Source organism: Danio aesculapii, chromosome 10, assembly GCF_903798145.1.
Source record: "Danio aesculapii chromosome 10, fDanAes4.1, whole genome shotgun sequence".
NCBI classification, from domain to species: Eukaryota; Metazoa; Chordata; class Actinopteri; order Cypriniformes; family Danionidae; genus Danio; species Danio aesculapii.
The window spans coordinates 13,670,781-13,689,864 of NC_079444.1; the positions used below are offsets into that span (position 1 = coordinate 13,670,781).

Sequence of the window (19,084 nt, forward strand, 5' to 3'; positions counted from 1 at the left end):
ACCCATACAATGTTTTTTTTTTTGGCTATTGTGCATCATAAGACATAAAGATTAGTGGTCCAGGGTACCAAAAATGGCAACTTCAATTTCCTTAATTACAATATTCATTCATTAATTTTCCTTCGCCTTAGTCCATTATTTATCAGGGGTCACCACAGTGGAATGAACCGCCTAATTACACTATGATTTAACATTTTTTTTTACGTTATGAAAGTTCATAAGTCATAACCCCCAGTTAACACTCCATGGTATAAAGGGTTAAAAGGTACTGACATAAGCATGTTACTAATCGTTAAAAAAGTGAATATAAATAAAAAAGCAATCATATTTCCAGATAACAGTAATGGTAAATGTAAAACAACAACACAATGACCACTAACAAAAAACTTTTGTTTTAAATACTTTTTTTGCCATTACAAATAATAAAAAATAGACTCTATTAGATGTAGAAAAAAGCCTAATACAGAATTAGCTGATCTGTTTGTAGTTCATTTGCTGAACTTTGACCACGGAGGGATAAAGGCACAAAGTTTATGAGAGAGAGAGATTTGGTTACATTCTAACTCTAAGAAAAGAAAAGAAAGAGAGAGAGAGAGAGAGAGAGAGAGAGAGAGAGAGAGAGAGAGAGAGAGAGAGAGAGAGACAGACAGAGAGAGAGAGACAGAGAGAGCGAGAGAGAGAGAGAGAGAGCCAGATCTCCTGGCACCTTGAGCACTGTGATTGGCTGGTCTGTGAAGTCCAGCCCAGTCAACGGACCCGAGTCACTAAAGTCGAGGCTGAGATTGAGATTCTGTAAGAAATAAGCAGAAATAGTTACCTGTGGACAGCAGCAGCAGCAGAAAAACAGAGGTCTTCATCATGCTGCTAGGTATTCTAATCCTTCATCTTCAACTGCTGCTTGTCGCATCTTCATCCTCTGAGGAAGACAGGAGCAGCGAGAGAGACGGACAGCATAGTAAAGGTGAGTGCAAATCAGTTAAGCGTCCATCAGTGTCCTGAATGAATGAATGAATGCTCTCCTGGTTTCTCCAATGTGAGGCACCTTAGACTTTACTGAAAGAGAAGAGCTGAAGCATGTCAATGAAAGAAAAAGTGTTAAAGATATTATCATATATATTTATTTACTTTTTAGTTAAATTGTCACTGAAATTGAAGTTGCCATTTTTGGTACCCTGGACCACAAATCTTTATGTTACACAATAGCCAAAAATACATCGTATGGGTCAAAATGATAGTTTTCTTTTATGCCATGTGCCAAGCTATGTTCCATCAAGATTTTTAGTAGATATCAAAACTCATTTTGATTAATAATGTGCATTGCCAAGCCCATCTTTCAGACAACTTTACACTGCAAAAAATACTTAATTTTCTTACTTAGATTTTGTGTCTTGTTTCTAGTCCAAATATTTAAAAAGTCCTAAATCAAAAAGCATTTTCTAGAAAAGTAAAAAAATAAAAGCTGAATTAAAACAAAGATTATTGATGTTTCTAGAGAATGCTATTATTTTTCATTGTTATTCAGAGTGTCTATTGCACACTGAAAAAAATTATTCAAAGATGATTCCTTGGATTTACGTTTTTTTTTTTTCTTAGCTAACTAAATTTTTTTACGTTAAGTGGTTGTAAACAATTTATTTGGGCTGAATTTAAACAAACAAATTAAGTTGAACATTGCTCAATTTAATTTGTTTGTTTAAATTCAACACAAATAAATTGTTTACATGCAAAACTTTTTTCAGTGCAGGCAATTTGTAACTTATTGATGTTTCGTATGAATATGTATGATCTCATTTGCATATTTTAGTATGACTTGTTTATCCACCAATGAGGTTTAGGAGTGTGGCTTGTGGGCACTGCTCCTTTAAAAATGCAATAAATTCATAAAAGTAAGCCACATAATTTCATAAAAGTAAGCCACTTTCCAATTCGTAAAACAGTTACGTTTTCTCATGAGATCTTTTACTAGCATTGTCATTGGTTGCAGAATTAAATTTGTCACTTGTTTGTTTAAATCAGTTTTATTTCTGTGCAGTAAAATTCATCAAAAAAAAAAAAGAATGACACAAATGAACCAATAAACTATGCCAAATGAACTGAGAGTGAGATAAAGGCTAGTTCATCGACTACAAAACTAGACATTTAGAATTAACTCAAAATTGACTGAAAGTTAATTCTACTCATTTGAAGAGTTTTGAACTCAGTGTTGAAGCTAATGAGTTAATTAAATCCCTCATTACTTCAACTTAAATGGAGTAAGTTCACAGTACTCATATAGATTAGTTATTTTTTAACTCAAATGGTTTGAGTTGCCTTAATTTATTAGGTTTTACTGTGCTCAAATTGCTTTGTTTACTCAAATAGATTAAGTTCACAGTACTCATTAGGATGAACTTAAATGGTTTGTTGCAATCGGTTTCCTCAAATGGTTTGAGTTACCTTAACTCATGGGGTTTTACAGTATATATATATATAGAAAGTTCTTAAATCCTAATCAAACTACCCATTTAAAATGAGCTGAAACAAAACAATTTGTGAGATTTTTGCAGAGAAATCTTAATTGTTTTAAGTTCAATCCACTCAAATTTGTCAAGTTAATCAATTTGTGTTGAATGAATAAGAATGAATTGTGTGCAATCATTCATTTTTTACAGTGTAGCTAGCGGCATATGTAAAAGTATTTATTAGATTACTTGTTACTTGCTTTGTCATTGTTTGCATAATTAAATTTGACAGTTTATTTGTTTAAATCAGTTTGATTTATTTCTGTGCAGTAAAATTCAAAAGACAAAACTATATGACAAAAATAAACCAATAAAGTAACTATGCAAAATTTACTGAAAGTGTGATCAAGGCTATGATAACATTTGTTTTCCACTGCTGAACATTAAATTGTATTATGGCTGTTTACGTTGGGTGGTTGTTGGATTTCTTCCATGTATTCTTGTTTTTAAATGCATTCTGGGGCATAGACTGATAGATGCATACATGTCTTCAGAAGAATTAATGCCATTTGTATCTGGAGATCTTTATTGCTTTGTTAACTTTACCAGTAATGAAGGAAGGGTGTGTATTTGCTATGGTATGGTTAATGTTTGATATAGCCTATTGTGAAACAGTTCAAGACATAACTGATATTGAAATTTAAACAAAATGGTTCAGCAAACAGGATGTCCTTAATTAATGCTATTAATAATAATAATAATAATATTTAAATTATTCAAGGGGTAGTTCACTCACTATTTAATCAACCTCAAGTGGTTCATCCTTAATCTGCTACTTTATCTATTATCCAATGGAAAGAGATTTGAACAATTTTTGAATCTGGGAGCCATCAACATTCATAGTGTTATGTCCCTGATAATGTCTAGGAGTGGGAGCAACAGTGAAAAGTTTTAATGTTGGTTGGGATGAGTGTAGATCAATCCCCTGCCTTCAAGACAACACACCAGATTCTAGTTAGTTAAAGAATTTATTAACAGAAAAATGTACAATAATAAAACAGACCTAGGAAGCAAAAATAGACTTCAGGAGGGGGAAAGGCCAAACCAACAAACAAAAGTACACTCCAAACTGACTAAACTGACAAAGTAAATTTAAATCAACAACAGAAATGTATACCAACTCCCTAACTAAATATAAAACAAGAGAAAAAGGGTTTTAGAAATAAAATAGCACCCACCTCCCTACAGCTTCCAAACACAAAATTATGTTTCACAAGCAGGGCTTAAGTGGTTTCAAAAGCTTTTACAACAGATTTTAACATCAACAAGTTAAGCATAACAGTGGCAATAATCTTTCTCAACAAAACAACCATGCAGATTAGAGACCACACTCTGGAAGCAAGCTTCATTGTGGCTTGCAACTAGCAGGCTTTTAAGCTTGCCGGGTAACGAGCAACAGGTGCAATCAATCAACCTCCTCTCCTCCACACCTAGCTGAGAAACAGATGACATGAACAGAGAGAGAGAGAAACCAAACACAATAATACTTTCAAACACCATCGAATATTTAAGAACATGACATTGAAGCACATATTGAGTCTGTCTGGAGCAAGTTCAACAGTTAATGCAGTTATACAGTTTCTGAAAACAACACAGCTAGCAAATAGGATCTAGAAATGTAATATTTGTATATATATATATATATATATATATATATATATATATATATATATATATATATATATATATATTTTTTTTTTTTTAATATACAGTATATAAATATATATATATATATATACACACATCCCTAATGATCACATCTCAGTCCAGAAGTTGGCGGTAATGCACTAAGTTTGCAAGCTGCCAATAAAATACCACAGAAGAAGAAGAACACCATCGAATGTATCAACGGGATGTAGGAAAACAAAAATGACTATGAAAGCCAAGGAAAAGGAAAAGTTGACTCAACTTAAAATTGTAAAGTAAATTGCTGCACAGCTTTTTTTGAGTTCACTCAACTGTTAAAGCCTGGTTTATACTCGACGTGTCCGCTAATTCGCAAACAGTTCACGCGGCGCCGCATTTGATTTGAGTTGAATATAAATCACTTGGAAGAGATTTTGTCTGAAACAGGTACGACTGCACAGACATCTTTATGATCCATGATCATAGATATAACCAGATGATCAATAATTCTTAGCTAGATATTGCAACAGCAGTGGGAAAGGAGGAATGTTTTTGTTAAAAGGTTTGGAAAAACCTGAGGGATAAGTTTGTTAAAGCCAAAAGAGGCCATGGCAAAAGTGGAGACCCATGTACACAATTACAGAAATATGTTTTTCCACCATTCATAGGTTTTGCACTGATTTATATATTACAATATTGAATTTAAAACAATTTAATAGTCACAAAACTATAACATAACTGGAAAGGATTATCTGAAGCTATCCGTTTACAATATACTGATGGCCTGTTTTTCTAGGCTTTATTGGTGATAATGGTCAGGAATGTTGGACTATTATTACCTTTTTAGCAGAAGAAGAGGACAGAAACTAGCCAAACAGTAATGTGTGAATTGTGTGTGGAGCGGGCTAAATCTAAAAAAACATCTGTATTTTTTAGTAACTGTACTTTTTTTGCTTTTATTCTTGCTTTTATTCTTGCCAACTTTATAGGTAAAACTGTCTGAGATATGAACAAAACAAGTGATGCATTAAAGTTTTATAAAAAAAAAAATCTAGAATGGTTATAAAAATCCTTATAATCATTCAAATAATTTTTTTAATGTATTAGTTTAAAATCATTGAATGATATTAATGATATGACGTAGTTCCAGAAACTTTCTATTAGCGGAAGTGCGCGATGTGGCGCCAGGTGAAAGTCTAAATCCAGCTTAAAGTTAAGCCAACTCAAACACCAAGTTGTCTAAATTGAGTGAACTTTTATTAATTTACAGTGAACATTCTTCAAAATATCGTTCTTTTTTGGACGGTGAAATGAGTAAATGATATTACCCCAGATAGCAAAATGACATAATTTCAACTGAAAATCAACGTTTCTTTTGATATCGAATCAACGTTGATCACTGACATTGTTTCAACATCGTTTTGCTCATCGGGGTAATGTTGAAACGACGTCAGGCACTCCATTCAAATCTAACCTAAAATCGACGCAATTGGTTACTTAAACGACGTTGAACCGCTATTGATTTTCAGTCGATCAAAACGACGTTATAGAATCCACACGTTTTCAACATATAATCGACCTAATTAGTTTGTCTACCTAACGTCGAAATGATGTTGATTTACAGTCGATTGGAACAACGTAAAATCAATACATATTCAACATAAAATCCATCTAAATTATATAACGTTGAAATAATGCTTAAACAATATTTAATTTTTGGGTGAACTCTTCTTTTAAAACCCTCCACCAAATCAAAAATGCAATTAGTAGTGATAAAGGAACATTAAAACTCAAACTCTCTCATGCTGGAGTTTTACTGCTAGCATAACACACTCATCAAGTATTCCTGGATGCTAGTGTTTGTGGTTTCTCCTGGTTGGAGAGGGTTTGGTCTACGTGCCGCTTTGAATGTACCAGCATCTACAACTCACCATTCACACCACGATGATGTCAGCGGTTCCCATAAAGACACACACATCCTTATTCTGAGGAAAATCTGACAAATACACAGTTCTATTGACACACCATTCTAAAGCACTGGATAATCCCAGTATCTGAAATGAATATGAGCATGAGAAATAATGTCTTGTCACATCAGCAGAATTTGAATTAGCTCTGCGACAGACAGCAGTAAGGGATGTTGAGTTAGTCATCTGCTGGAATAAAACTGAAAGTGGTATATATTGAGTGGGAAAGTGGGGAAGAAGTTGACTTCACAGAATCTTACACTGTAAAAAATGCTGGGATCCACACAATTCCTTTATGTTGTCCCAACACAAATCAATTAAGTTAACATATTTGTTATCACAAATTTAAGTAGATAAAAATTTAATTGTCCTAAAAAATACTCAAGAATTATGTTGATACAGCTCATTTTAAGCCCATAAAAAACCATCAAAAATCAGTTTTTGAGTGTAGTTACCCAGCAAGCGTTTTTATTTGTGTGTGTCTGCTTAAAGACATCTAACAGACATCTAAACATAGACATCTTGGCTAAAACAATGTGGTCTAAAAGACGTCTAACAATGGTCCAAAACTATAGTCACCAAATAGACAGGAATGAATGACTTAACATGTGAAGTCTGTCTGTTTATTTGATGACTACATTTTTGGGCTGTTGTTAAATGTCTAGTGACCACAATAAACCTCGTTTTAGTCATGATGTCTATGTTTAGATGTCTATTAGAGGTCTTTTAAATATGAAATTGCTTGGTGTAGTACAAATTCAAAGCAATTGACTGGTGACTGGAAGAATATGTAAATGGAGAATACAAATAGTGCTATGTACAAGTTACAGGACAATGTAAAAAATAGCGATTAACTAACAATAACCTATATTTTGTGATTTATGGATATTTTTTCATTTGTTTGCTCTTTTAAACTGCATTATGGAACTTCTTAGCTAACTTTTGATGTTGTAAAGTTTAACTACAGTATATACATATATGTGTCTGTGTGTATGTTTATATTTTGTATACAAATTTTTGTTTCAAACTACTTCAAATGTCAACAAAAGTAATTTTACTGTCAATTTTTTACATCAAAAGATAACATAGCATATATCAAGATCCCATAATGCAGTGCGAAAACATAAATAAATTAAAAACACGTGAATGTATATGTCGTATATATTTTTGGTATACACTACCTGACCAAAATCTTGTCACCTATACAAATTTTAGAAACCACAAATAACTTCTAGTTGATCATTTGGTATCAGAAGTGGCTTATATAAAAAACAAAGGCCTCTAGATTGCGCTTATTTTACCAAAATAAAATATGATCATGCCTTGATTTTGAATTATTTAATTAGGACAGTAAGGTCTGACTTTGAGCAGTGGAAAAAGAGTTAATATTGTGTATGATTCCCATAAGCTTGGAGGACTGCATCCATACATCTCTGCAATAACTCAGATAACTTATTAATAAAGTCATCTGGAATGGCAAAGAAAGCGTTCTTGCAGGACTCCCAGAGTTCATCAAGATTCTTTGGACTCATCTTCAATGCTTTCTCTTTCATCTTATCCCAGACATGCTCAATAATGTTCACGGTTGGTGACTGGGCAGGCCAATCCTGGAGCACCTTGACCTTCTTTGCTCTCAGGAATTTTGATTGATTTGGAGCTCTATCCTGCTGAAGTATTAGCCCTCTCCTGTGGTTTGTAATGTAATGAGTAGCACAAATGTCTTGATATTTCAGGCTGTTGATGTTGCCATCCACTCTGCAGATCTCTCATGCCTCATACTGAATGCCCCAAACCATGATTTTTTCTTCACCAAACTTGACAGATTTTTATGAGAATCTTGGGTCCATGCGGGTTCCAATAGGTCTTCCAATAGATCTACTGCAGTATTTGTGATGATTGGGATGCAGTTTAACAAACGATTCCTCAGAAAATCCACCTTCTGCCACTTTTCCAATTGATCAACTAAGTCAAGTTTTTAACTTTTGCCTTTACAATTGCGATTGACGACGACTTTTGTCAGGTAGTGTACATAAAGCATGCTAATGCTATAATGTGTGTTCTTGTAAGTGTACTATTTCAATGGTGCTTGGGACCAAAGTGCCCCATTTATATATATTCTTTTTGTGTAACAATAGCAGATTTTGCGTACACAACTATTATTTTTGTATATACACTGCTCTAATGAATCTATAGTCACTGACGATTTATAAGTTAAAGTTTTGTCACTCTCTGGTCAACTTCTGCTGAATGACTAAATGCAAATAAAAGGTCTCAGCTTAAGTTAAAAAAAATATCAAATCAGATTCTAAATAAATGAACTGCATTCAGTTTAAGGCTCCCTGATAGCGTTTACACACAGATTTAATGAACAGCAATTAATAATATAATTAATATTATTAATAATTAATAATAATCATAAAACAGCCAAATTGCCAAATTATTATTATTTATTTTTTTGCTAAAATAACATTACTCGTTTTCGAAATGTTTCAGGCTCATTTTACATTAGTGTTCTCAGAACGTTGTTTAAAACATTATTAGAACATTCAATCAACATTATACTAATGTTTCAAGATCTTTCTCTATCGTTCTCAATAGGTTTATTATAAAAATGTACTGTTTATTTTTTTCTTGGATGATTCATTTGGGTCATTTTTTTAGAAAATGTATTAACATTATTTTTTGATTATAGTAAAGTTACTCAAAATGTTTTCATAACGTTTGTCATGGAAATTTGCTAAAATTACTTCAGTCAGACATGGGTTAGAGCAGTGGTTCTCAATTCCGGTCCTCGGGCTCCACTGCCCTGCACATTTTGTATATCTCTCTTATTTGATGCACAAGGATCAGTTCATGGATGTCTCTGTTAAAGAGTTGATGAAGTGAATCAGGTGTGTTAAGTAAGGAAGACATACAAAATATGCAGGGCGGTGGGCCCGAGGACCAGAATTGAGAACCACTGGATTAGAGCAAAGCAAAATGGAATTTATTAAAACAATCCTGCAGGATGATACCTGTTACACACACAAAACACACGAAGTGAATGTGTAAAAGACTGTTTTAGTCTTTTCAACTGTCAGTTCTAGACCCTTCAGTGCACATACGCTTACATTTGTGCCACACTCCAGGAAAGCTACTTTTCTGGTGGGAAAGAAAAGATCTTGTGCTTTACTAACTCCTGACTAGGAGTGCTACAATGTGTGTAACTGGCCTTGGACAGTACATTCTGATTCTGTCTGGGTTCTACAAAATATGTTGTTCGTCCAGATCACACGTTTCAGTCTCATGTTACATTAAAGTTCTCAGAACATTATTTAAAACGTTCTCAATTCATATTAAATTAATATTCTAGGAATATGGTAATATATAAAACATATATATATATATATATATACATATATATATATATATTTTTTTTTTTTTTTTTTTTTTTTTCTATCAACCTTTCAAGAACATTATTGTAAATATATTATGTCTATTTGCTAACATTAACAAAACTCTTAAGAAATGTTCTGAGAACATTCCCTGTTAGCCGGCTCTCCATTAAAACAACAAGCATAGACTCTTCTGTCAGAATGAGTCAGGTATACCTAATTGTATTTTTAAGTACTTTCATGGGAAGCATATACAAAAAGTAGACTGAAAGCATTTTGTTTTAAAAAAAAAAACTATACTAATAACACACTTCAGCAAACTTCTTTCTCTGTGAAGGATTTTATCATTTGACAAAATGGACGTCTTTTGAATAACTGGTCCAATCCTATAATTCTGCAGTCGCTGTAGTTATATTGGTAAGGCTGTGTTTGAGTTGGTTTGTACAAACATTCAACAAATGTTTTGCAAACTACAGTGAAATCAGCTATTCAGCTATATTTGGGACTTGTGGAGCTGCGCATTGTTGGATTTGCTCTTCGGTTTTGGGGCTTTCAGCAGTGACATTTACATTACACTGAACCGAACTTCAACTGTAAAAACTGGACTGAACTGAAGCAGTTTCCATTTACTAGAACTTGATCTATGTTAAGCTGCTTTGACACAATCTACATTATAAAAGCGCTACAGAAATGAAGAATTGTATTTAATAATATAATATTCCAGCGTACTACTTGTAATGTTGAAAAATTTCCGTCTTTTTAGAGCCATCCATACACAAGCAAAGATGAAGAGACTGTGAGAACAGGTTTTGTTATTGTGAGTGAAAGACTGAGATAGCAGACAGTATCTTTTCCTTATTCACACACATCAGCGCACTCACACAATCCCTCCTTCATGAAGCGCAGTGAATGTGAGCTTTATGTGCACCAGTACAGATGCCGGGCAGATTTCAGCATTCACTGCTCACATGCATCAGACCTAAATGCCTTAGTCCACCAGATATCCTGCTGCACATACAATAACATACAAAAAAGTAGGCTTTGTTACAGCTAAAATATAAAAGTATAAATATATTAAGTATAATAAATAAATATTAATCTAATTTAATCTAAATCAAAACTATTTGCTGTGGTCTGGAAAAAATGGATTCACATAAAGTAAAAATCAGTAGTGTGAAGTAACAAATGACAAATATTGTAAAATGTTAAATTTTCTTTCCCATCAGTACATTTTAGTGCTGTATTGGTACTTTTGCTACACAATTTTTCTTCAACCTGCAGTCACTACTTTTATTTTTTCTTGTCTATGGGGATTGCTGAGTAAAAAAACCAGTCCAATCCTGTGATTCCAGTCCAATCAAATCACAAATAGATAGTAAATATTGAACAACCTCAAGACATTAGTGCTTTCAGTGGCGGATTTAGGCATGGGTAATATAGGCGATCGCCCAGGGCGGCATCTTGCTGGCGGCGACACGGAGAGACAAAAAAAGTGACCCAGTAAAAGCTTTGAGACAGGAGCGTAGCAACCGGGGGGGATGGGGGGGATGGGGGGGATGGGGGGGATGGGGGGATGCGTCCCCCTCACTTTTAGAGACAGACCATTTAGAAACAGGTGATTAATAATTATATGAACGTATGATCTCATACAGCCGTCCCCCCCACTTTTAAAATGTCTGATACGCCCCTGCTTTGAGATAATATTTACTTTATGCAAGTATATAGAGTGGTTATCCAAAAATAAAGACAAGTGGCAATTCACATTTGGCGTCTTTTGCAGACGCAAGTTTGTTATTCTTTATGTGCAACCGAAACAACACTGGTGAAAACAAATTGACGCATGTGCGCAGAAAGCCGTTCACTGCCCCCTTATCCCGGTTGTTTACATGCACGCCGATATGCGTCGACATGCAAGTCGACAAAACTAAAGTTTATATAATATGATGATGATGATGATACTTTGACTAAGCATGGCTATGAAACAGAAAGGAGGTATAATCAGGAGGTAACTAAGACATCATAATATTAATTCTCGGCCACGAGTCGGGTCTAAGACAACAGATAATTCTATAAAACATATTTTTTTGTATTCTATTGAACTGTCATATTTAGAATTCATGCAAAAGTCTTAGAATATTACTCCAGTTGTGTCTTTACATTGTTTTTCAGTTACATTTTGGATTGATTTATGTTATTTTTTAGAATAATAGTTGAATAATAATAATAATAATGATAATAATAATAGTAACAATAATCATAATAATAAGCAAATTGTTATATTTATTGAAAATAAATAAATGTATTTAAATGTATTTATAATTATTATTTTAAATGTATATATTTAAAATATATACTTAAATATTTTAAATATATATAAAATCAACTTTGGTATATATAAAATCAATTTTGGTACAATGGAAAAGTTAATTTTTGGAAAACATAATCTTTTTACTTTTACATCAAAGTGTAATTACAATTCCTCAGATTATAGTTTTGAGTAGGCTGAAGCTGAAAAATGTTTTTAATATTGATCAAGATATTTTTTCTGCCCAAGGGAAAAAAATGTTTTTACTCAATGGTAAAATATAACTTTTATAGACACTATGAATTAATTTAATTACTTTGGCTCAACTTATAGGGTACATACCTTTTTATAAGATGTAAGATAAGCCTTTGGTGTCTCCAGAATGTGTCTGTAAAGTTTTAGCTAAAAAAAACCCATCAAATTATTTATCATATAATGTACAATCTGCCCGTTTTGGTGTTTGAGTACAATGTAGCTGTTTTTTAAGCCTGTGGCTTTAAATCCAAATGAGCTGCTTCTCTCTGCCTACCGCTCCAACGTGCGTGTCTGCTTCTCTTGTTACATCAGATAAACAGCAGTCAGTGATACAGACACACATGAAGCTGAAATGATTAGACAAAAATACCAAGTAAGTTTATTTCATGTATTTGTGGTAGAGTTAATTCAAGCCTTTCTGATATGATGAGTCACACACAAATTCCATTTGCAATGCACACACATATATGTGCGTTTACTGACACCATGCGGTTGTGGTGATTACAGTGGTTAAGAATTACACATAGATTTATTGTCTTTATTTTAAACATGCTCTGTTTAAAAAACGTTTCTAAAACGTTTATGAAACGTTTTTCTTATAAAACTAATTATTGAGATGCAGCTGATCACAGAGACTTGTAACATATGTTTTAATCCCAGTTTTTTTGCAAAAAATGTACTGTGGACTTGTGTTTTGATCTTATTCTTCAATGTGAAAGTGCGCTTGTTGTTTTTGTGATTGTTTTAGAACTTCCGATTCAGTTGCCTTTGGGAGAAATGAGTAGGAATGATAAATGACAGAAGACGGTCAAACTACTTGCTCTACAAACAAGTGTTTGCATGATTATACAGAAAAAAGTAGAATAATATAATAAGAAAATATCAGTTTGCAACATCAAGCAGCAGAACAAAATGAATGGAAGTGAACGAGACTGGAAGTCTTCAGCCAAAAAGATTCAAATGGCTGCGCCCGCTCGTACGCAAAGAATAAGGTGAATATACACACTGTAAAATATTTGATTTACAGTAAATTACTGGCTAATAATTGTATTACTTTCACAGTAAGGTACTGTATGTAAATTCACAGTAAATTAATGTGAGGTACTTCATAATAACAATAATTGTGTAAATATTTTTAAATATCAATAAAATGCCTGTACTAGCATGAAAGTTAATGTGTATTCATTTCTAAGTTGAATAAAATATTAATAGTGTTTGAATTCCTATAACTAACGTGCAAAAGATACAGCCATTTTAACAGTAATTTGCTGTAATCATGATGTCTACCTTAATTTCACAATAAAATTCTGAATACTTAAAATTTAACGGTTAAATCCTGTATAGTGATGCAATCTACTGTGACAAATTACAGTAAGAATTCTGGGAAATTCTGGGAATTTATTACAGTGCATGTTATTATAGAAACATAGCGCCTGTCAATCAAATCGCAGGGCAGGGAAAACGGCATACCTACAGAACTTCACGTAGCATTGGGCCTCAAAATCACTGAGATTTGGGTCCTATTTTAAAATCAGGAAATCTTTAAAAAAGAGACTTATTGTGTTCATATCATCCCAATATAACTGTGGACCCACTACCTACACAGTTCTGTCCAAACAGCTTACAAAAGATGATTTTCATCATAGGCGCCCTTTAAATATTTATTTATAAAATCAAAGTAAAGTTGTATTTTGGATTAAACTATAATAAATACATGTCAGGTTAGGATATGCTATTGTCAATTATTTTTATTTTCATGATCTGATGTAAAATATTTGCTGGTGTTTTTATTATGGCTTTAAATGTCACACAAGATGGTAATCAAACTCTCAATAGAAATGCATACAAATTTAATAAACAAAAAAATAATAATAATAAAAATACAACTCAGAAACAAACTAATGCTTTAATTTTACCTATAAGGGGTTCCTAATTCATTCATTCAATTTCTTTTCGGCTTAATCCCTTTATTAATCCGGGGTTGCCACAGCGGAACGAACCGCCAACTCATCCAGCATTTGTTTTACACAGTGGATGCCCTTCCAGCTGCAACCCATCACTGGGAAACACATACACACATTCACACACACATACACTACGGAGAATTTAGCCTACCCAATTCACCTGTACCGCATGTCTTTGGACTGTGGGGGAAACCGGAGCACCCGGAGGAAACCCACGCGAATGCAGGGAGAACATGCAAACTCCACACAGAAACGCTAACTGAGCTAAGGCTCGAACCAGCGACCCAGCGACCTTCTTGCTGTGAGGCGACAGCACTACCTACTGCGACACAGCTTCGCCCCCTATAATCACTGACATAATTCACTCCTCTCTCACCACTGGTATTGTTCCTTCCTCTCTCAAAGTTGCTGCTGTTACTCCAATTTTAAAGAAACCTGGTTTAGATCCCAATAACCTCAATAACTTTCGTCCTATTTCCAACCTTCCATTCATCTCCAAAATTCTTGAAAAAACTGTCGCTGCTCAACTTCACACCCATATTTCCTGTAATAACTTATACGAATAATTCCAGTCTGGTTTTGGCCCACTACATAGCACAGAAACAGCTCTCCTCAAAATCACTAATGACCTTCTCCTAGCAGCTGACTCTGGTTCACTATCCATTCTTCTTCTGCTTGATCTAAGTGCGGCTTTCGACACAATCTCACATAACATTCTTCTGGACAGGCTCGCTTCAATTGGCATTGGTAACACTCCTCTCAGCTGGTTTCATTCATACCACTCAGGTCGCACTCAGTTCATTCAATTAAAGTCTTTCACCTCGTCATCAGTCCCTGTCACTACTGGTGTGCCCCAGGGTTCAGTTTTGGGTCCGCTGCTATCTATTGGTATTTTCCGCAAACACCAAATTCATTTTCATTGCTACGCAGATGACACCCAGCTCTACCTATCAACCAAACCCAACCACAAACCCAAACCCAACCTTCTTCCCTTACTAACTGCTTTGCAGACATCAAATCCTGGTTCACCTCAAACTTCCTGAAATTAAATGACAATAAAACTGAACTTCTACTTATAGGTACACGATCCACTTTAAATAAATCACATAGTTTTTTCATTCCCACAGATGATTCTGTCATTACCCCCTCCCTCCAGGTTAATAGTCTGGGGGTCATCTTCGACAGCACCCTTTCATTCACTGCACATGTTAATAATGTCACCCGGTCCGCTTATTTACACCTTCGAAATATAAATCATTTACGTCCTTCCCTCACACCTCATTCAGCTGCCATTCTTGTTCATAGTTTAGTCACATCCCGTTTAGATTATTGTAATTCCCTTCTGTTTGGCCTCCCTAAAAAAACTCTTCTTAAATTACAACTTGTACAAAACACTGCAGCATTATCACAAAACCCCCTCTATCTGTTACATCACACCCATTCTCCAACAGCTTGGCTTCCCATCTTTTTCAGAATTAATTATAAAATACTTCTTCTCACTTTTAAAGCCATCCACAATCTTGCTCCTCCATACCTTACTAATCTTATTCATATCGCCACACCTTCTCGAACACTCAGGTCTTCTTCCATTCACCTCATTGTTCCCTCTGTCCGCCTTGTCACCATGGGGAACAGAGCCTTCAGTCACTCTGCTCCTCAGCTTTGGAATTCACTTCCTCCTGATCTCCGTAATTTAGACTCTTTTTCACAATTTAAATCCAAACTCAAAACACATCTGTTTAGAACAGCTTATTCACTTTAACCCGACTGCATTTTTTAAAAAGTTTGTATTGTATTTTATTGATTTTATTGTGTTTTTATTTGAACTGATTGTTCTAGCTGTTCTGTACGGTGACCTTGAGTGTCATGAAAGGCGCCTTTAAATAAAATGCATTATTATTATTATTATTATTATTATTATAAGTGGTTCCTTTTGTCAAATTGAATAAAACATTTTAAAATCCCATAAACCATAATTTTTCACTTAATCCAATCTAAAAATGTACTTTCAATTTAAGTCACAGTAATTTCATTTATTTCAGTGTAAAAAGAAAAGAGCCCGCTGCTGGCCAAATCCAGAAATAATAAATATAAACGCTTAAGAAAAGACATTTCTGACTACGTTTAACTGTTTAAGGTAATAATATGAATCATAATTAAATTGTTCAAGTGTTTGTGTTTAAGGTTTTACTTTTATTAAGCCAAGCTTATGAAGAATACTTCACAAATTTAGTTGAGCTGTTCTTAAACATTTCACAACAGGCATATTTCCGGTGAGTGTCATTAAAAAGCTTGTACAGTTTTCTCAGAAATGGCTAAAAAAGTTTTATTATCTTGCTTCATCCACATATGGTGATGACTGATGAGTATCTCTAAAATGTTGTTGCTTTATTGAGTTAACTGATAGTGTTAAAGATAAAGTGATGATAACAATGCATATGCTGAATCAACCGTGCTTTCGTACTGTGGTCAAAGGGTTTTAAGGATAAACATTGCATTGTGTAAGGAATCGTGTGGATGTGAGTATTGATATTGTGCCCTGTAATCAGAAACTGTGGGAAAAAAGAATAGATAGAAGGGATAGTTCACCCAAAAATGAAAAAAAAAAATTCTCACTGTTTCATCTCCCTCAAATGGTTCCAAACCTTTATGAGTTTCTTTTTTCACTTGAACACAGAAGATGTTTTAATGAAAGTTGGAAATCTGTAACAATTGATTTGCACAGTAAGAAAAATAAACACTATAAAGTCAACGAGCATTCTTCTTGACAGATTTTTTTTTTTTTTGTATGACCTGTGCCTTTAAAAGTCTAAAACTATAAAACTCTTTGCTGTTACTGTAGTTTCAGCACCATCAGAACCATTTAAAAAGTTAAATGATACAACAATCAAACAATATATGACCCTGAACCACAGAAGCAGTCCATTTTAGGAAATTATAATAGAAATTTATACTAATGCGGTACGGTGACTCAGTGGTTAGCACTAAGTTCTGGCTGGGTCGTTTCTGTGTGGAGTTTGCATGTTCTCCCTGTGTTTCCATGGGTTTCCTTCTGACGAAAAAACAAGTTTTTTTGCGCATTTTTTCAGCTTCAAATGTCAATTGGAATGAACTATCACTCTAATAAACAAATTAAATATAAAACTAATTAAATTATTTTTATAAATTAAGGCACTAGTTCACTCTGACAGTCATTTGAAGCTGAAATGCCCTTTTCTATATTGTTCAATAGAGTAGTAGCTAATTTCGATAGATATTTGAAGCGGACAATATGTGCTACCCCTCTTTTCACATCCTTATTTAATGTGGTAGTTCATTCTGATAGACATTTGAAGCTGACAAGATGTGCTAACCCTGTTTGACAGATTAAGCTACCGGTAGCACATTCTGAGGAGGTAGCACAGATCGTCAGCGGTTTCCCCCACAGTCCAAAGACATGCGCTATAGGTAAATTGAATAAACTACATTGGCATGTGCGTGAATGCGAGAGTGTATGGGTGTTTCCTAGTAATGGGTTGAAGATGGAAGGGCATCCACTGCGTAAAACACATGCTGGAATAGTTGGGGGTTCATTGGTAAATTCATTGTGGTGACCCCTGATAAATAAGCGACTAATCCAAAGGAAATTGAATAAATGAATTTATAGAACAATATTTGGCTGAGATGCAGATATTTTAAAATCTGGAATCTGAGAAAATCTTTAAATTTGTCCAGATTAAGTTCTTAGCAATGCATATTACTATATCCAGTTTTGATAGTCTATATTTACAATAGGAATTTTACTAAATATCTTTATGGAACATTATATTTACTTAATATTCTAATGATTTTTGCATAATAAATATAGAATTTAAAACCCATACAATAATTTTTTGGCTATTGCTATTACATGTACAACATAAGTCTCATATCCTCAAAAATCTGACATAGAAACGTCCATCATTACTAAATGTCATCCAACTACAACAAAACCCATGTTTGAGCATCAAGTCTCAATCCTTTTTTTCTCCTTTCATGATCATCTTTTTTCTTTTTTTCTACAGGTTCTTCTCATCAGCATCACTGGGGTTACCAAGGTAAATATATTGTATTATAACTACCCACAGTCAGTTTCAGCTTAGATGTTTTTTTCTGGCCTTTTTGTTTCTAGCTCACTGTTTATAATTTATCTGCTCTATAATTTATCAGCTCTATCTGTGTATTTACTTACAAGTGGAGTAAAGCAGACACGTCAAGGATAAACTTTCTCTAGTACAATACACTGATAAACTGCATCACCTTCAAACCTGCATTACTTTTATTACCTTATATACAGTTGAAGTCACAATTATTAGCCCCCCTGTTTATTTTTTTCCTCAATTTCTTTTTAACGGAGAGATCTTTTTTTTTTTCAACACATTTCTAAACATAATAGTTTTAATAACTCATTTGTAATAACTGTTTTATTTTATCTTTGTCATGATGACAGTCAATAATATTTGACTAGATGTTTTTCAACATACTTCTATACAGCTTAAAGTGACATTTAAAGGCTTAACTAGGTTAATTAGGTTAACTAGGCAGATTAAAGGCAAGCTATTGTATAATGATGGTTTGTTCTGTGTACAATTGAAAAAATAGGGGGCTAATAATATTGACCTTAAAATGTTTAAAAAAAATAAAAACTTCTTTTATTCTAGCTGAAATAAAACAAACAAGACTTTCTCCAGAAAAAAAAAAAATTATCAGACATACTGTAAAAATGTCCTTGCTCCTTGCTCTATCTATCTATCTATCTATCTATCTATCTATCTATCTATCTATCTATCTATCTATCTATCTATCTATCTATCTATCTATCTATATATATATATATATATATATATATATATATATATATATATATATATATATATATATATATATATACAAAATGAGCCACACCCTTCTCAGTAATCAACAGAAAAGATTTAAAAGCTTTAATCAAACTCAACTCAACTCAATTCATTTAGTTCTAGAGCACTTTCAACCAACCACAATGGGTACCAAAGTGCTGTACATAAAAACACATAATACGGTTTTTAACGGTCACTTTCTCAGATGACATAAAACA

At 33.6% G+C, this 19,084-nt stretch overlaps 1 protein-coding gene across 1 annotated transcript in view; it reads left to right on the forward strand.

The window, feature by feature from the left end:
* Positions 1-695: 695 nt before the first annotated feature.
* Positions 696-19,084, forward strand: part of ca9 (carbonic anhydrase IX) — a 34,927-nt gene continuing 16,538 nt past the window's right edge. Inside the window, exons 1-2 of the mRNA XM_056466178.1 lie at positions 696-961; positions 18,036-18,068. Of these exons, the coding sequence (XP_056322153.1) occupies positions 859-961; positions 18,036-18,068 (136 nt within the window). The 5' untranslated portion in view covers positions 696-858. The remainder of the gene's footprint in view (positions 962-18,035; positions 18,069-19,084) is intronic.